The sequence below is a fragment of the Orbicella faveolata genome, unplaced genomic scaffold (assembly GCF_042242905.1).
Source record: "Orbicella faveolata isolate gen_17 unplaced genomic scaffold, um_ofav_v1 contig_34, whole genome shotgun sequence".
Taxonomy (NCBI): domain Eukaryota; kingdom Metazoa; phylum Cnidaria; class Anthozoa; order Scleractinia; family Merulinidae; genus Orbicella; species Orbicella faveolata.
The window spans coordinates 6,254,521-6,273,886 of NW_028301563.1; the positions used below are offsets into that span (position 1 = coordinate 6,254,521).

At 40.8% G+C, this 19,366-nt stretch overlaps 2 protein-coding genes and 1 long non-coding RNA gene across 4 annotated transcripts; 2 read left to right on the top strand and 1 right to left on the bottom strand.

Annotated features, from left to right (window-relative positions):
• The first annotated feature begins 274 nt into the window (after positions 1 to 274).
• On the top strand, positions 275 to 7,311 carry LOC110055717 (uncharacterized). Its single transcript, XM_020762114.2, has 7 exons — positions 275 to 500; positions 3,022 to 3,717; positions 4,222 to 4,396; positions 5,157 to 5,254; positions 5,569 to 5,650; positions 6,268 to 6,413; positions 6,944 to 7,311. The coding sequence occupies exons 1-7, from the start codon at positions 396 to 398 to the stop codon at positions 7,232 to 7,234; spliced, it is 1,593 nt and encodes a 530-aa protein (XP_020617773.2). The 5' UTR covers positions 275 to 395; the 3' UTR covers positions 7,235 to 7,311.
• A 1,564-nt stretch (positions 7,312 to 8,875) lies between these two features.
• On the top strand, positions 8,876 to 17,332 carry LOC110055697 (pancreatic secretory granule membrane major glycoprotein GP2-like). Of its 2 annotated transcripts, none has more exons than XM_020762090.2 (7): positions 8,876 to 9,190; positions 9,572 to 9,630; positions 10,676 to 10,729; positions 12,424 to 12,795; positions 13,425 to 13,460; positions 14,029 to 14,064; positions 15,145 to 17,332. In XM_020762090.2, exons 2-7 carry the CDS (start codon positions 9,582 to 9,584, stop codon positions 15,195 to 15,197), a joined length of 600 nt encoding a protein of 199 aa, XP_020617749.1. In that variant the 5' UTR covers positions 8,876 to 9,190; positions 9,572 to 9,581; the 3' UTR covers positions 15,198 to 17,332. The 2 variants fall into 2 exon arrangements, with proteins under 2 accessions (XP_020617749.1, XP_020617750.1); XM_020762091.2 differs by having other exon boundaries at positions 10,679 to 10,729.
• On the bottom strand, positions 12,012 to 19,150 carry LOC149104398 (uncharacterized). The gene is made up of 2 exons (XR_016210111.1): positions 18,371 to 19,150; positions 12,012 to 12,621 (listed from the first exon to the last, which is right to left on the bottom strand). It is a non-coding gene; the product is annotated as an uncharacterized LOC149104398 (long non-coding RNA).
• Positions 19,151 to 19,366: the final 216 nt, after the last annotated feature.

A 19,366-nucleotide genomic window follows, 5' to 3' on the forward strand; every position in this document is an offset into this window, starting at 1 on the left:
AAACAAACGCCCCCCCTCTGTGGTTAACATTCTTCACACGGTGTTCGAGGCAAGGGAAGGCAAGGCTGGTTAATTAGCGAAAAAGAAAAGAAAATATTCCTTGAAAAATTGGCTGAATCTCTAGTAAGAAGAACCTACAAAGAAAAATATTATAGATAGTAATAAAAGCCAAGGGTCGATCTCGAGATATATAAAGAACAAATTGGAAAGGAAAACAAAGGAATACTTGAAACTCCTTAGGGCGTGACGCTCGGTCACCCACCGAGTTATTCACGGCATGAAATGAATATCAAATTATTTATTTACACATCTCTTACCGGGTCACGGCATTGCTCACCCAAAGCTGAGCGATACTTTGCAACGAACAAGACTTCAGTTGATTCTACGTACGTACAATGGCCTTGAAAAGCAAATTTCCCGATGTTGCGATCCCCGAGAACATGTCGTGGCCTGAATTTGTTTATCAGAACTTTGACAAATACGGCGACACAACAGCAATCGTAAGTATAAACACAAGTAGCTACAAGTATTTGCTAAATTCTTGAAAATAAGATATCTAATATGCTGGCGTTTCATGAACTCGTGTCAGCTGTCCCGGTTAGCTTGTTTACGGTTAGCTCGTGATGATGGAAATGGTAAGTCTTTCGGAACTCTATAGTCTGTAGTCTGCATTTTACCCCTGGTCTGCATTCTGCAGTCTTAATCCTTTTGACACTGACCGATTTCATCAGCCTTAAGAGTGCCTGTGTTCTCGTTCTAGTTGGCATGTGTACAATGTCTTCTACTTCGCCTCAAAATGAAATACCGAATAGCTTAGAAGCTGCATTTTTCTTCCTATTTGGTATTAAGCGTGAGTTCAAGATGGCTGGATATTGGCCCAGTTCTTTTTTTACGAGTTTATGGAGCGAGACGGAGTCGAGGTCCACTGAAGCTCGCAAAAATAGAACGAGGCCAATATCCAGGCATCACTGGTTAAGAAAGGATATTTACTGTATGGCTTTCGATCATGGCCTCTTGCTTTCGGAGAAATTTTTCTTGCGGAACACAGCGGGTAGTCCCGAGCGGGCAAGATAGCGCTATCTTGCCCGCTCAGGTAGCCAATCACAGCGCAGGATTTGGTTCATCTTGCCCGCCAGATCACGGAGCTTGCCATATAATAAAGATTAATTTTGGCATCAGGCAATATTGACTGAACCTGTGAACGAATATTTTAACATCGTGGTTTGACGCATTTTAGATCTGTTTAAAATAACTAACTTTAAAACTAACTCAAAAATCAAACATTATGTTAGCCTAATGCAACAAAAGTATATTTTATACTGGCAAAATATCATGTAAAACTCTGATAAACTAGAATTTTTTTTCACAACTTTTAGAACGATTATACTCCTTCCTCTTATTTAGGCCTAACAAGCAAGCTAAGCGAAAATGTAATTTGTGATAATCGGTATTTCTTAAATTAATATTCTGCCGACACGGAACAGAGAACTGGGTGCTACCGTAGTATGCAAAGGCTCATGGTTAGTACGTTTGTAAAAAGAGACGGTTGAGAAGCTTGTGGCATTCTACGGTCAGCCTTGCCACTTGCACTTCCGCATAAGGTTTATTTTTATTGTATAAATGACGTTATCTGATTTATCTTTCATTCTGTTGTTTATATATCAACCTTAAAACCCCAAAGACGGTGCCACTGCATTTGGTCGGGGGTACACCGTTCCTATTTTTCCCCTTGGTTTTTGGGCTTTACGTGTCCGGTTTTGGCGCATGTAGGATGTTATTTGGTGTATCTTTTATCCCCTTTGTTGTAAGTTTATTGTCACAATTAAAACATATCTTGGGCCTGGCTGACCAACGCGACCATACCTCAACCTTTGTGTGTGTTCGGTTGTGAATTGAAGGCAAAATGAAAAGAACTAGTGAAATTTAGAATAGGCAATCACAAACTATAAGGATTGAAACTGGTAGATACGATCACAGACTCTGCCCTATTTGTGTATCTAATCAAATTGAAGATGAATCTCACAGTCTTATGTATTGCATTAAATACTCTATATTCTAGGAGATGAATTTTGTAGAAAAATAGGTTAGAAAATATCGTTCCGACTTTTAAACAAGTATCTTCGTCATAATCAGCGAACTTATGACTTCTACAAATCATTATATTAATATTCATGAAGACGTGATCGATCATCGCAGTTATACGCACAACTTAAGCAGTTGTGAAATTAAAGCCTGAAAAAAAAAATTCAGGCCTGAACGGGATTCAAACCCATGACCTCTGCGATACTGGTGCAGTGCTCTACCAACCGAGCTATCAAGCCCGACTGGTAGTATTGCACCGGTATCGCAGAGGTCATGGGTTCGAATCCCGTTCTGGCCTGAATTTTTTTTTTTTTTAATTTCACAACTGCTTTAAGTTGTGTGTATAACTGCGATGATCAATCATGTCTTCATATCTTTCTCCGCAGTTCAAATATATGATGTTTCATATATTCACTTGCATATTAATATCCAATTAGCAAAATTTATTTCATCTTGCTTTGATCTTCGTGATATTCTTCTTTCAAATCAAACCGATGTAACCTGATTGCTATATCGTAACCTTATTATATATTCACGATAATTATCATTGTTTTAGTTTTAAATTCATAACCTCGGTAACCTGCGCAAAAAGGGAAGGGGTAAGGAGAGAATCGAAATACGTGAGGAAAAAGAGGAGTGAGTATCAGCCAGTAGGAATTTTGCAGCCGCCACCTGCAGCAGAAATAACTAAATGGAGTGGGGTTCTTATAGCAGGCGTTTCTCCTCTCTCGCACGACCCATCATGAAAGCTGTTCTTCCTGCCTGTTAGAGCGTTGTAAGTGCGGTAAGAAGACAGACTTTGGAAACGAGCTTGATCAATGCACTAAGCGACGATAAGTTCTGTTCTAAGTTTTGACTCCATCCCTGATTCTTTTTAACCAAGTTCAAAGAGCTGCTGTATCAACAGTCTGCTCCGTTTTTATTTGTTTACTTGTTTAGATTGATGGTACTTCTGGCCATGCCTACACATTCACACAACTTAAAACCCTCACCAAAAACTTCGCTTCATCTCTGGTCAAAAGGGGCTTCAAAAATGGAGATGTTTTAGCCATCTACCTTCCCAACGTTCCAGAATATCCCATCGCTTTCTACGGCGCGGGTTTCATTGGAGGCACGGTCACCACAGTCAACCCACTCTACACTACAGAGGAGCTGGAGCGACAACTACAGGACACCCAATCCAGCTTTCTTGTCACAAGCCCTCTGTTCATCGACAAGGCCAGAGCTGCGAGTAAAGCACAAGGCAAGATAAAGAAAATCATTGTCATCGGTGATGAAGTTTCTGAAGATTGTTTGGCGTTCTCCAATCTCCTGGATGACGACGGTTCCAGTTTTCCGTCACAATGCACAGTCGACAAAGATGACGTCGTGAGCATGCCATATTCGAGTGGCACCACAGGGGTCCCCAAGGGAGTGATGATCACGCATTACAACATGATAGCTGACACGTGCATCATGGAGGGTTCTGAAATATTTACACTCACGGAGCAGTCCGTGGTGATGACGATTCTTCCATTTTTTCACATTTACGGTCAACTCGTTATGATGGGTTCAGGCTTGCATCAGGGCGCTAAGCTTGTAGTCCAGCAACGATTTGAGCCGGAAAAGTTCTTGAAAGCCATGCAAGATCACAAGGTGAGAGTATATTTCTCTGGTTCTGAGCTCTTCAAAGTACATCCCTGATTTTGTTTTGCAGCATGTTTAGGTTCAAGATGGCCGACACACCGTTGAAAGACCTTCCCCTTTCTGTGTGTTTGTCATGTTCGATTTGAACGCCCGAAAAAACCTGGAAACGAGATGGCGCAGTTTGGCGGGTGGAAATACAGCGCAAAAGTGACAGCAAGGGCATGCGCAGTAATGAAAATAACGATTAAGTCTTCCCAGATTGATTGTGATTGGCTACCTGGTCTAGGTGTGACGTCGACATACATGATACATTTCCTGTCTCCCAGGTTCCCAGTTTTCCTCATTCCTTGGAACAAAGTCGGCGTGCTTATACATGTAGGTGGTATGTGGCCTCTAATGTAGCCTCTCATGTGGCATGTCACACAATCTTTGGCTATATTAGTCACGCAAAACAGCGCAAAGGGGCTAATCCGTTAACTTAACGAATGACTTCTATAATTAATCGTTTTGCAGGTAACAAATGCTCCGATTGTTCCTCCTATTGTTCTATTCCTGGCCAAGCATCCGTTAGTTGACAAATATGATTTATCGAGCGTTGAAGAAGTGACGTGTGGAGCTGCACCAATGGGAAAAGGACTCGAGGAGGTTCTGATAAAAAGAATGCCCCGAGTGAAACGCATCAGACAAGGTAAAATGAATCAAAGGAGACACGACTTTGCAAGTGGTTTTCCCGGGGCGTACTCTCTTATACGAGCTATATAGGTATGTGCGGCGGCCCCAAAGGGTAGAGTTTTTTAGTCGTTTTAGTCAGAGATAGGGTATCGATTTTGGCCATTTTGCTCTCAAATAGGGTATGGTTTTTTGCACTCAAGTCTTGAATTGGTAGTTAGAAGAAGCTTCTTTTTCATCATTATCGATAAGACCATCAAGGAAACCCCCCACAATGCCTTTAACATGTCAGTCTGAACTAGAGAACTAATTAATTACAAGTCATGTCTTGAATAGGGTATCGAATTTTTGGTCAGGTCATAAAAAGGGTATGGAAAATCGCAGATTTTGGTCTTAAATAGGGTAAGGGTTCTGGAAACCGGGCGGCGCGCCCCCAACTATTTTTCTGAAAGCAACTCCCCCGGGGGTTGTTTTTTTACCCCAAGGCCTAATTTATTCGGCACTTTACTGCGATTGACTGGCTTGGTTTGTTTGTTTGCGTTTTGTTTTCTTTGCACTACCACCCAATCGGGAGCCTGTTCACAGGCTGAACGGAGACGAGAGGTAAGCGCTGGTGTTGACAAGCCATGTGGCTCCTCCGCACGGATTCTTACTTTTTGTAACAAAGGAAAAAACATGTGTTACAGCTGTAAGGGCGAAAAGCCCATCTCGCCAGACTCAGACAGAATCTTGTCACGTTTGGGTTCGTGTAATTGCGTGACTTTAGCATTGCTTTCCAGGTTATGGCATGACAGAAGTGCTTGTTACGCATGTGCAACCCAGGGGAGAAAGAAAACCTGGCAGCGTTGGTGTCCTATTGTCTAACGTGGAAAGTAAGGTAAACAACACGAAATATCTCGAGTAGAGTAAATCCTTAATTGTTCAAGTTTCATATGATTACTTGTGTATAAATTATATATATGACTGAGTAAGTTACGAACGCGCCCGTTAATTTGCACTGTTGTTCGAATTAAAAATTAACTATAAATTGGCGTGCTCTCAGCCAATCGCGAAGAAGTAATTTTCTCAGTCCCAAAATAATTGGCGTTATCTTTTGAAAATGCAAAATTTAATCAGGTTAGAGTTTTTCGAGTCTTTGATTGTCAACGTTCCGCTTCTAATGAAGTTGTATTTTACACTGGTTACACACAGATTGTAGATGTAACAACAGGTGCCATGTTGGGTCCACATCAGGACGGAGAGATTTGTATCAAGGCGCCCACAGTTATGAAAGGTAGCATTGCTTTAACTTCTTTCCCTTTATGAGATAATTCGAATCCTCTACCTGAAGATGAGATCTCGCATTCACGTCCTTTACAAGGCCGAGTTGTTCAAAGCCCGATTACGCTAACCCAGGATTGGCGAGAATTTTGATTTTAGTTTTGCAACGTCTTCAGACTTCTGTTTTGTCCTTCAGTTTTAAGCTTAAGTAATCTCAAAATACATAAAACATGAGCAGTCAAAAACACTTTACTGAATACAATAAAGAGTAATACTTCGGTTAACTTTTAATCCTGGGTTAGCGTTAACCGGCTTTTGTACAACCCGGCCCAGGTGTAAATTTGACTTGGCCACAAACTTTTACGCAAAATACTACGACAAAATACAGGCAGAAACCAAGCCTGAGGCACTACAGATGGGCAGTCTCAAGAACTGTTAACCCCTACCCCTTTCTCTCTTTCCCGGCTCCCCACCTCGGTGTAAAAGAACTGTACACCACAGCAGTCGTTACGAATTCCTATTAGTCACACATTTTCCAGTTGTATCTTGCTTAGAGCGTTCTATCAGCCAATACCTTTTCCAATTGAAACGCCTGTTTTCATTTTTAATGTCGTATGTTTTCTCGCACAGGTTATCTGAATAACCCCGAAGCCACCGCGCGTATGATCGATAGCGAAGGATGGGCACGTACGGGAGATATTGGACATTACGATGAAGATGGACATTTTTTCATAGTTGACAGGCTAAAAGAACTCATCAAATACAACGCTTATCAGGTCATTACAGACAGTTTTCTACTCATTTTAAGAAATACCAATTTTTTTCTCGAGAGCAGGGAAGTGGTGTAATGATCAACTTGAGAAAGACACTTAATTAACCACCGAGTACAAATCTGGTCCAGCTTAATTTTTAGGGCACCCTATCGGGTCAGCTGCGATGGACTAGGATCCCAACGTACCATAAACAACCGGTCAGTGGCTGAAAAAAATATATGATTTTGTATCTTCACCATCTACGGGTATATTACGAACTCACAACGTAACCAGCTTCCAGTTGGCTTGATAGCTCAGTTGGTAGAGCACTGCACCGGTATCGCAGAGGTCATAGGTTCAAATCCTGTTCAAGCCTGGATTTTTTTCAGGCTCTGCTTATGTTGTGTGTAAAACTGCGATGATCAATTTTGTCTTCATATCTTTCTCCGCAGCTCAAATATATGATCTTTCATAGGCACTTGTACTGTCATGTTCATTTTCACAGTTTTCGTGCTCGCTTAAAATCTGACGCTTCTCTTTGATCTCTTTTCCAGGTCGCCCCGGCTGAGCTCGAAGCGTTGCTGATTTCTCATCTGAACATCGATGACGCTGCCGTGATTGGTGTCCCGGATGAGAAGAGCGGCGAGTTGCCGAAAGCGTTTGTGGTCCCCAAGGGAGAAATCAGCCCACAAGACGTTGTTGACTTTGTAGCGGAGAGAGTTGCGCCTCACAAGAAACTGAGAGGCGGCGTGGAATTTGTTGACAAGATTCCGAAGTCAGCAAGTGGCAAGATTTTACGGAAGGACTTAAGAAAAAGAGAACTTGAGCGTACTAAGCAATCGTAGAGAATGTTTCATTGGATTTGAGCCCATTGTATGCACAAATAGATGGAATGAGTGAAATAAATAGGACTGGTTTCTTATGTTTTCTGCGAACTATTTTAGCCTTAACTATAGCCTATTTATTTTGCTCTGTTTGCAGTCATTTCCAGAGTGTGGTTCTCATCCGGCCCCCCTTCTGGAATCACAACACCCCTAGAAATCGAGCGTTAATTACCTAACCTCGAGTTCCTACAATTAATTACCTTAATTTCCCACAAGACCTGTTCCACATGGTTCCGGCCCGGAGTCGGACCGGACCAGGGGCTCGTTTCTCGAAGGTCTCTCGAAGATATACAGAGCTGTTTAATTCGCATATTCTTAACATAAACAGAGGTTCCCTTCATACAAGAAGTTTCAGGCGTGTGCACCTCTTTGTTTTTAAATACAGATTGACTAAAAATGGCTTTGCGGGCCAGAGAAGTGTCCGGGGCTTTCGAGAAACGGGCCCCAGGTCCGTATTGAGACATATCCTTTGATGAGTGTATGTTGACACAGGACCGGTACGGTACAGATCTACAATTTTTTTCAGTTTTGAAACCTATTGCATCCAGACATTCATGAACTTATCTTTTAGCAAAAACGCTGCAATTGTCATTATTAAGAGTAATTTAAATTGTTGTGTGTTGTGAAGTTAAATCATATTTCAGATAAATTTGTCTCGTTTCGTTTTGTAGCTTTATTACTTTGTTTTGTTTATGTTTTGGTGGGGGAGGCGGGGGGCGGCCCCCCCCCCCCCCCCCACGCAAATTCGCACGCGCGGACTCTTTTTTATATTTTGTCATAAACCGAAGAGATTGTGAGAGCGTTGATAAGCGGGCCTTAGTTGCTAAAAAGAAGCATTTTACTTCGTGGAGAGGATGGCAAAACGTTTTTTCATTATTATTGTTTAATTTTATTTTCATTTTTTTTTTTTTACCAGGCGTAATTGAGCTGCCTTTTATACACTATTTAATCATAGTTAATAGAGGGTAATGGAAGGGAAACTTGACGAAGTTCTTTCTTATGTGTTTTTGTTGGCTATTTTGAGGGTTGGCACTGCACAAATCTGGCAAAATATAAAGGGTGGTTATGTGTGCTAAAACAACTTACCTGTAGAAGCATTGCAATTATGTAATTCATGCATTGTCAATGAGCATAAAACAAAAGATGTGCAGGGTCAAGGACCTTACAGCATAAATCTTAGCCTGTTTGTTAGCTTCTTTGATGTTTACCGACCTTCCTAACCATTTCCATCTTTCAACTATGATTTAATTATACGCCTTTCAATAACATTTGTCGGTTGAGCTTTGAATGTTAGAGTCTGCATGTTATTGAAAGGCGCAGTAAGAACGTTAGTCCCCATTGTTTCTGTACATCCCACACTTAGTTCAGTGCTTCGTGTCACAACGTCACGCCACATCTTTTATTCTTCTTTTATTGCTCAGATCATCTGAAAATGACGAAAGCATGGTCTTCAATACGTCTTATCTCTAAAACGTACACGGTGGCCTCCCATGTTTTGTTTGGTTTGGTTTGCCTTTTTTTTTTTTTTTTTTTTTTGGCAAAAGTTAATCTTCAACCCAATGCATAGCAAGTTAAGTTTTAAAAAAAATCCTGCACTTGGGAATATTTTGGGCGGGAAAGTCCTTATTACATGAAACATGATTCCGTTTATCGCGGCCGCGAGTCCGTGATTTTCCATTTGTAAAAATTTTCCGCTCAATGAGCAGTTACGTAATGAATGCTGGATTTTTCCAGGTCTCAGAATGTTGTTACAACGCGGGCGCAACCTTATCGAACAGGACACTTCGAAAGACCGCCTAATAACGTTCCATTCGTTCCAAAACAGATCAGATTTGTAGACAAGTAGAGACAGATCACCATCTCAACACGCACGCATTTACTGATTTGAGTTTCAAAATTTGCACCTGAAAGTTAGAGGTAAGAAGGGAGTTTTCATAAGTGGTTTATAGATTATTTCAGGCCGTATCAATGCATTTAATGGCATCGCGCAGGTTCTGTTCTGCATACCAATGTTGACATCACAAATGTCCTTGTTCCACTTTTGACCTCTGTAACGGATAAAGAGAAGGTGAGGCTTATACGACATCGAACTATAACAAGCCACAGAACAGCAGGCTGTGTTTTACTGTTTCTTTCTCGCTATCTCTTCTTCCGTAGTGTTTTACTCGGGCTTTCCAAACATCTTCGCAAAAGTCTTATCATTTCTGCCTGTCACGTTCTAAACAAACATTAGGCGGATCGTCACGCAATCTTTCTCAGGTTCTTCAGTAGTTATTATCTTTTCCGATTTTCAATTAGGTTTGAAGAGATGAAGCTGAGGAGAATCGTTTTTATGACGTTCCTTGTCCGTGCTTGCTGTAAGTATCCTAACACTTCGTTTAATTTTTTTTTCGATGAGTGATTAAATAAACGAGTTTTAGCACAGAACCGTAGCCTCATTCACGGTAACCAGGCCCCAGGTTGTTCGAAGGCTCGATAACGTTGTCCACTGGATAAATCGCTATCCAGTGGATAAGTGTTAGCAAAACAAACCCTTCGAACAACCCAGACCAGTTCGGTATTCATTCTGCCCACAGCCGTTAGCTCGCACAAGTAATTACTCCGCGACGTTTCCCGTTCTCTAGGACTGTACGTGGATTGTTTGTTGAAGTTATCAGACGATTTTGGACATGTTGCTGTCAAAGCGTACTCTAAATCTAAGGCACTGCTCTGTTATTTGTGGGAGGTGCGGTGGCCTCATGGTTAGTGCTCTCGTCCCCTGAGCGGTTCGGGTTCGAACCCTGGTCAGGAACATTGTGTTGTGTTCTTGGGCAAAACACTTAAATTCCACAGTGCCTCTCTACACCCAGGTGTACAAATGGGTACCGGCGAACGTAATGCTGGGGGTAACCCTGCGATGGACTACCATCTCATCCGGGGGGGAGTAGAAATGCTCCTAGTCACTTCATGCTACAGAGACCGGATTAAGCTCCGGCCTGATAGGCCACTTGGTTCGTATGCAGACTTTACCTACCTCAGTTATTTCCACAGTAGAATTCTGGACAGCTCGAAACAATTGCTTTGATTGTCTTATGTGTTGCTGCAGGTACTGCGTCAGTCCTTTGTTATCGGGAAATTCAGGATCTCTGAAAAAATCCCTTACCCAGTCTTTCTTCCATCCCTTGTCTTTTTATCCTTTCATGTTTCATACATTCATTCATTCATTCATTCATTCATTCAGTCATTCAGTCATTCGTTCATCATTCATTCATCTATTTGTTGGTGTTCTAAGCAAGCTTGTAGTCTCACTAAGACTATTCTTTGTTCCATTGTTTGTCGGTTGTTGCCTGTACAAGTCATTTCACGTATCTATCTGAAAAAAAAAAACGAAACATATGATGTGCATTATCTTTTTATAACCAGCAGCCTTCACGACGACTCCAGCCCCAACAACCTCAGATCTGACTCTTTCTCCGGGTAAGTGATATGCTGGGATGCTATGAAAGATTTATTTATTTTTTAATTTTCAAAATTTCTTTCATTGTTCCAAGTTCCAAGTACATTAGTGCCGTGGCTTTTTCAGTGTATTTATTTCGTTTCTTTTTTTTTTATTTTAGAAAGTCGGAATGTTTTATCGAATATTCAAAAAAACAAAGCATACTGTAAAGAAGACCACCAATAAACTACAAGACATTGAAAATGTAAACAATACAAACTGAAAGTAATACAAACAATACAATTCTGTTCAAATTCTGAAACAAAATAAAATAGGTCATGTTAAGGTGGCTCAAAACAGTTACCAGCACTTATATTTTGATGGGTCGTTGTAACCACTCTTTACCACTTGATGCTACAATCATGGTATCAAAAAACTGCCCAATCATTGGTGAACACGTTGTTATCATTTTCGTGACACAATAGGTTACCATAGCAACAGTATGACCTCCTAAAAACACCCTTAATTACAGTTTTAGGGACTTATATTTCAAAAAACGGCATGGTGAAATTTTTTTATATCATCAACTTTTGATAAGCATGATAACTGATAGCTTTTCAAAAATTTAAGGTGGCTCTGAACGCCATGTACACAATTTTTTAAACTTTGGCAAAAGTTGCGTATTATCATGCTTATCAAATGTTGATAATATACAAAAATTTCGCCGTGCTGTGTTTGAATTATAACAACCTAAAGCTGTAGTTAAGGGTGTTTTTAGGAGGTCATACTGTTGCTATGGTAACCTATTGTGTCACGGAAATGATAACAACGTGTTCACCAATGATTGGGTAGTTTTTTGATATCACTATTGTAGCATCAAGTGATAAAGAGTGGTTATAACGACCCATCAAAATCTAAGTGTGGGAAACTGTTTTGAGCCACCTTAAAAACTCTAATTTTGTTATGGATATGCAGTTACCTGAAAAAACAAAGGGCAGCTGGAATTATAATCACACCAAGAAGTCGAGTGAATCCGGTTGTTTTCGGGAGTCATCGGGAATATTTCCTGTGATTCCGACATCAATCGTTCGGAATCCTTCAGTAATCCTCGGAACATCTTCATTTTCTTTGGCAACATTGAATAGTCTTTGAGTAATGTTTGGGTTTATAGGATTTTCCCCGGTTACCGAAGTGATCCTGATGTCGACAGCCAGCAAAAATAAACCATAAGGCGATCTGTCTGTCTGTCTGTTTGTCTGTCCGTTTGTCTGTCCGTTTGTCTGTCTGTCTGTCTGTCTTTCTATCTGTCTTTCTGCCTGTCTGTTATTTTGCCTGTCTGTCTGTATATCTGTCTGTCTGTCTGTCTGTCTATCTGTCTGTCTATCTGTCTGTGTTTCCGCTATTCGGCTATCTATTTTACATTAAAGTTTCTCAAAATCATTGATAATTCATCAAGTTTAAACAAAGGAAATCATGACCGTGTCGATGTTTGGATATCTGATCTTAATTAGCATAGATTTTTACGATTTTAATTCTCCGTTTTCTCCTTAGTTTTAGTTTGGATTGAGAAGATATTTCAAACACTGCAGACAGTGTTTGACCACATTTCCAAACACCTCGAAGCTCGTCAAAAATACTCCGCTGCGCGTCGTATTCCCAACTCTCTTCTCGGTGTTTGGAAATGTGGTCAAACACTGTCTTTCGCGTTTGATATATTACATGAAATCTTTCGTAGAATGTTCCAACTACAAATTCCTCAACGAGTCAGACAGAGCACAGACATACAACAAAAGCAGTCCTGTCCTTTGTGATGCAACGACTCAGGGCTGGTACAGGTTCGGTGGAGGGGCTGGAAACCAAATGCCTGAATCCTGTGTCAACAAGGGGCACTGTGGTACACAAGGGCCGGGCTGGCTCAACGGAAGTCACCCATCTGTGGATGAAGGAGCAGTCACGCTCAAAGTTTGTTTTAATTGGCGAAGTTTCTGCTGTCTATTTGAGACTTACATCACAGTACGCAATTGTGGAGGGTTCTTCGTGTACAGACTTAGACCAGCGCTTATTTGTGACTCGCGTTACTGTGGCAACGGATTGACGCCAACAGCAGGTAGTAACGCAATCTTCCCTACAGTCACGCTTTGCCGTAAAGGGTGTAAAGATGAGATGAAATAAACCGTGTGCCCCATGCCAAAAAATTCCGTAGAATTACTTGTTTCGACGGAAACATGACAAAATGTGTGAATACGGCAAAACGGGCAATGAATTGTTTGCGCAAAACGATTTTTTTGCAGGGAGGGAGCCTCTGTTAGACCAGCATCCCAAAGAGAAAAAGTAACAGTAATCAACCAAGCGCGAAGGCCGTACGTCTTGACAGGTCCGTACCAAAAAGACCAAGGGCCGATACGTGTATTCTCCACGTTTGGACCCGAGCAAGTTTGGTAAATAAGAAATTTATTACCCAAAACTACCCGAAAATCTTCAAGAGTGATTTCTCGGGATCATTCGGGGCAGTGCCTGGTCCAATACTTACAATGGAGCAATCTGATTGGTTGATTTCAGTTATTGGCCCTCTGAACTAACTTTAATAAGTACTGCTTATCGCCCGGTTGGGCCTCCCGTTCAAACATGCCGACCGCAATCGTGAAATGGTCTGGCCGGTAAGAAGGAGTTCTACTGTGGTTTCAGACCTCCTGGCAAGGGAAAGCAACCTACTAATTGAATTTATATTTCCTTTAGAAACAACAGAAAGGCCAACCAGAGGAACAACAGCAAGTAAGTGATCATTCTAGTTTCTCCTCACACACTGCATCAGTCTTGACTCGTAACTCATTGGCTGCCTTGATCAGAATATAATATGAAACTTCACGAGGAATGGAGGCTGTAAAAGATTTACAGTGGAATCCCGATTTCTCGAACCTTCAGGGGAAACGAAACTTGGTTCGAAAAATCGGATAGTTCGAGAAATCAGGGGTAAAATTACAGTGTTTGAGTGAGAAGGGGAAACGATTTTGGTTCGAGTTATCGGGAGGTTCCAAAAACTGAGGGTTCGAGAACTCGGGATTCCACTATATTACCAGTTCTTTGCTTAGATTTGAGGGTCATTTTGTGTTTTGTTGTGTGATTTTTCTTTCCTTGTGTTATGTCGTGTTTTGTTGTGTTTTGTTTTGTTTTGTTTTGTTGTCTTGTGCTGTATTTTGTTATGTTGTGTTTTATTGCGTTTTGTTGTTCCCTGTTGTACACTGGCGATTTATCTGGAGGAAATCATTAATATAGCCCTAATTGGAGTTCGTCATTACTCCAAGCTCGTTATATTTTAATTACTTTTTATTATTCCCAACAGTTTTTTCACATTTGCCGACAAATCTTCCAACAAAAGGTGAGGCAATTAGTTTTTGGCAAACATATTCAACCCAATTTACGTAGCTATCAATTCCCGTTAAAACAAGGAATCGTGTACTTCACTTTCAGAAAATTATAAAACTTAGAAATCTAAGAATCGTGGTTGACGAAGAGATAGATACATTAATTGGACTTTGGGTGATGTTAGCTGTCTTGTGACGAGACTCTTTCCAGTAAACTCAGATGCAGCGCCCCTCAAACGCACGCACTGGGTGTACAGTCCAGGTTTCGCGGGGCCATATTTTCCGCTCATTCAAGAACATTACTTGCAAAAAATTTCGGACGTCTTTAATTTTGGACAGAAAAGGTGTCCGAAAATAAAACCGTCCGAAATTTTTTAGCTTCCGAAACTTTAATCGTGCGAAATATGTACAATACATAATAAAACTTTTAAGTAACTCGAAAGTTCGTAGTTTCCTTTATGGAGCGACCTTTAGTTGAGACACTGCTTCAGGAGATGGGTAAACGGTTTGATACAATTTGTGTTACTTTTTCGTCCGTGTATCTGTTAAAACTTGAGAGCGGTAAAACTTTAACTTTCACAGTTGTTGTTTCAGTCTAATTCGTGTTTTGTAGAAGTAAACTTACTTTAGCTATGTTTCAGCAGTGTCCGAAATTTTTGGCCGAAACTTGGCCGAAATGAGATAATTAAAAAGCGTCCGAAAATTGAACATCCCAAATAAAACGACTGAATTTTTTTGCAAGTAATCTATGAACTCTTTCTCAGTTCTCGATTCTAAATATCAAACTTCTCCCAAATTAAACAGTCACAGTGTATGACATACACCGCGGAACATACATGTATACCTCAGTCAATACTTGTTTTTATGAACTGATCTTTTGGATAAACATCATACAGAGGAGGTGAGCTAGCTAGCTTCTTGCACGAACAGGCAAGCGAATTCTGAAGCTCGTAATTTTACCTATAAATAATCGGTAAATTTGGTAGTTAAATTACTGCACAATTGATTACGAAGACTTCCTTTGGACGAGCTTAAAGAGCGTCTGCATATACCCAGTGGCTCCGTTACACAAAAGACTTGATTCTCTGTTGCAGAATTCTCACCCATACCGTGGCGTCCATCGCTAGTGACACCGCAACGTAAGTAGGCGTAATTCTGACAATTTTAGCTGAATCCTACGTTTGTACAAAGTTTAAAGCGTAAACTTTAGCTGCCGGTCAAAATTAGTTTTGTTGCCGATACTAACTCGAAACCTTGTCTACCTTCTTCAACCTAAGTTTCGTACAAGTGAGATTATCGTTTAAAATGAGCTGAAAAACGGGAGACAGCTATTTTTGATATCCGATTTTAACAACTTGCCAGAGGACTGAACAATTTTTGCTACAGTTTATAGTTTTACAAGTTGTGAAAACTTTGAATGTAGTAAGCTTGTTGGAAATTTTGAAATTCAAGCTGCCGGAAAAAGGCATTTGAATTTCTGAGCTCCGTACAATCTTGCCGAATTTCGAGCTTTTATATCCTTTAAAAATGACGAATCCAGGCGGGCGTTTGTTAGCAGCAGAGTGTCTTCGATTTCCAGTTTTTACAACCCGTAAAAACTGTAAATTTAGAAAACAGAATTTGTGAAATCTTGATAAGTCAAGGTGCTTTGAAAGATTTCATATTGGCGAATTCTTGAATATTGAGTTCAAGTTTTTATATCCGTACTGTGAAATCTTGAATCTAAGACTTAACTTCTAAACACAACTACGTTCCCAGGATCTCTCTGTCTCTCTCGCCCCGGGAGGGTGAGAAGATTGGAGACCCTGGGAACGAGATTTTTGTAAACACAGGTCAATTTTTTCTTTTTTTCATTTCAGAGATCAAAAACGTTTTACTTTGGTAGATGTTTTTTAAATTTCTTTTCCAGTTTTTATCGTGCACATATGCGTCTTCACCCTTCGCCGTTAATTTATAGCACTGCGTCAGATGCTGCTGACCGTTGGCGACGAAGGAGACAAATCTGGGATAAGTTCACGTTATTGCAGATATCTATTTTGGGGGATATCTGTTTGCAGCTGGTTTGCTGTGTGTGGTTTTTCCCACTTTTGACCCTCGCCCCACACTGTTAAATCCATGCACCTAGATAGTTAAGTTTTCCTTCTTCTAATTCACCAGTGGGGAGCGGAGGCGCAGTCGCCTCATGGTTATTGCGCTCGACTCCGGATCGAGCGGTCCTGGTTTGAGTGCTGGTCGGGCACCGTACGTGTGTTGCAGTGTTCTTGGGAAAGAAACTTTACTCTCACAGTGCCTCTCTCCACCCAGGTGTATAAATGGGTACCGGTGAATTTAATATTGGGGGTAACCCTGTAATGAACTAGTATTCCATCCGCGGGGGAGTAAAAATACTCCCAGTCACTTCATGCTACAGCAACCGGAGATAAGCGCCGGCCTGGTGGGCGACTGGCTCGTATGCTTACTTACCAATGACTATTTCTCTATTTTCTAGGAAGTTGGTGACCTCTTGAATAGTGGCTGTTCTGAGAGTCGTTCTTGGGCCGATTGAGATTGATAGCTCAATGGCTGCTTCCCCGGAATCTAAATCAATGGACCGAGAGTTTGAGCAAACTTTCTAGTCACTTAACCTCGGGGCCGGGAAGGGGGACTGGCCGGGGTGTTCCCGGACCGTCCAGGAGAAGACACTGGTGGTCCTGAACACCAACCAACTGACCTGATTTTTAGTTCTCTGCGTTTCTCTCCTGCTCAGTAGCTCATAGAGGGACTTTTGTAGTAGAAAGTCTCAATGCCATCAATGTAATCATGACAGACTAATCGATGACTGAACATTTTGTGGCCTTTCGATTATTCATCGATTACTCATTGATCATCAGCAATAATCAAATACTAAAAAACTGATTAGCCACTGAATACCCTTTAATAACTCACTGCTTTCCTTAGTGCTTAATTAATAATTACTAATTAATCAATTATCTAGGTCTTGTTAAAAGTAGCTAAAAGTGTTTGTGACTCGTGAATTTTGTTCAAATTCGTTCGTGAAGCTGGATCACAATCCCCCCTTTCGCTACCCTTTTACATGTAAGGCCTCGAACACCCTTGCTTACGATCGATCGGTGCGCCTGAAATTTGAATTGACCAATCAGGATTCCGCAGGAGGGAAAAACTGTATTGCCCTGACGTCAAAGGCGTGTTAAATGGAAAAACATTGAAGTCGGGCATCTTTTCTCACTGGTGACGGCATCGAATAATCACGAAAAGGGATATATAACTCCAAAAACCATATCAGATTGTAAAAAGTGAAAAAGATGAAGCATTTTGCGTCTCCAACTCCAAGCTTTTAATTTGGCGCCAAAAAATGGGTCGCCCGCGTTCGGCAACTCCCTCCTCGATCACTGTCGCCAGGTAGGATAAACGTTGTGTCATTTTGAACAAAATATGCTCTCCCTAGTCAAATTACAGAAATTAAACCCAGAGTTCTCGAGTTAAGCATTAGAATTGGCCAAAGCGACTTATAGCAATGTCTGTTTTTTGTTAGCTGCGACGAAAAGGCTATTATCGTTTTATTGTCGTTTTGGTGGGACAGCTCGGTTTTGACTGCGGCTCGTACTGCGGGCGCAGCCACCGTATGCAAGGCACCGGCACCAATGAAGTGTGAAAACGCATGCTATTTGATGCTTTTTTTTTTTACGCCTTTCGTCTACACTAAAACGACTTTCGAAAACGGTTTCAAAACTGGAGCCTTTTGAAAACGCAACGTTTTGAAAACCCTCCGTTTCTAGTGTGGACAGGTGAAAACGGAGACGAAAAAAGCGTCGTATACTGTCATTTCTATCAGCGTTTTCGGGCGTTTTAATGTGGACGATAGACGAAAACGTATCAAAAAGTATGTGTTTTAAAAAACTCATTAGTGTAGAGAGGTGAAAACAAAACGAAAACGATTTTGCTTTGTTTTGGTTGAGACAAAAACGGAAACTTTTAAAAATCCATTAGGGTCGGAGCCTAAGGGTTTTCATCGTCACTTTCAGCGACTTTTGAACCGAAACCGAGATTTCTTTGAAAATCACTGAACCCAACCAACCAACCATTGACAACTACCTCCTGACCAACTAATTACGGCTTGAAAATTGTCACGATTTGTTCTTTCTATTGTTTGTAGTTATGACGACAATACATCTTCACACAATAGTTGCAGACTGGCCAGCGCCACTTTATTATAGTGGCAGAGTGAACCCAACTAACCACTGATAAGGTACCAACTAATTACCTTGCAAATTGTCACGATTGTAGTTCTTTCTATTTGCTGTAGTCATGTCAACAACATACCTTCACACAATAGTTGCAGACAGGCCACATTATTACCAGCAGACTGCTTTAGTGGATACGCACATTGTTTTAGAATTATCAGCGTGCAAACAGTGTTCTTCCAAGCTCTGAGGCGAAGTCTAACTTTCATGCAGACGCCAGGGTCAGGGTCTGACCCTCTGGGTCGGATTGGTTGATATTCTTACAAACACAAACAAATACAAACATCTTGCAGCCATTAAATCTTTTGTATAATGTATATTCAGACGTCCTAACTTATCTCGACGAGATTATACTTAATCTATTTTATTTTATCTTTTACTAACTTATAATTTTTTTCTGTATATATATACATATTGTAACTATTTATTACGTGCTTTTATTATGTTATTTTCAACTCCTAGTATAGTTCCACTGTTTCAGGAGTATACTTATTAAAGATTAAAGAACACGCAAATCAATATGATTGGTTCGTTTGATTGGTAATACTACCAGGGAAGGAATTTGTTTGCAAAATACTTTAGTTCTCAGTTTATACACGTTCAAGATTCGCCTGTGCTCGACATGGATTATGTTTCTGACAGTGTCTTCGAGGAAATTTTGATCTCGGTACTCGAGGAGCGTTTTCCAGAAATTGAAAGTTTCACCGAACATCAAAAGAAAACCTTGTTCGCAGTCATAAATCGCAAGGATTTGTTCGCCATACTGCCAACTGGACATGGAAAGTCAATTATATTTCAGTTGCCCCCTGATGTCTGAAAATACCTGTACCTGTCAGGTTATTCATACCCGCATCATGCCACAATTCAGGGGCACCCAACGACCGTTTTCTCTCTAATGCTGTTAGATGCTGTTTTAGGCTATCTGGAGTACTTTTAAAGCTCTGTAGGTTAATTTTAGGTTGCACTAAAAAAATTTTATCTGTTCGGATATTCTAGGGGAACTTGAGTATTCTCGAATTTATTAGGGCTTTTTTGTCCATTTCCCGAAAACCTTAGGTCTTATCGCCTTTCCGCA

Bases quoted from the DNA above. Each gene is read 5' to 3' on its own strand.
- LOC110055717 (XM_020762114.2), top strand. From the start codon at position 396: ATGGCCTTGAAAAGCAAATTTCCCGATGTTGCGATCCCCGAGAACATG. The intron at 4,397-5,156 runs GTAAAATGAATC...ATTGCTTTCCAG, and splicing joins AGTGAAACGCATCAGACAAG to GTTATGGCATGACAGAAGTG. The intron at 5,255-5,568 runs GTAAACAACACG...GGTTACACACAG, and splicing joins TGTCTAACGTGGAAAGTAAG to ATTGTAGATGTAACAACAGG.
- LOC110055697 (XM_020762090.2), top strand. From the start codon at position 9,582: ATGAAGCTGAGGAGAATCGTTTTTATGACGTTCCTTGTCCGTGCTTGC. The intron at 10,730-12,423 runs GTAAGTGATATG...AATCTTTCGTAG, and splicing joins AGATCTGACTCTTTCTCCGG to AATGTTCCAACTACAAATTC. The intron at 13,461-14,028 runs GTAAGTGATCAT...TATTCCCAACAG, and splicing joins AACCAGAGGAACAACAGCAA to TTTTTTCACATTTGCCGACA.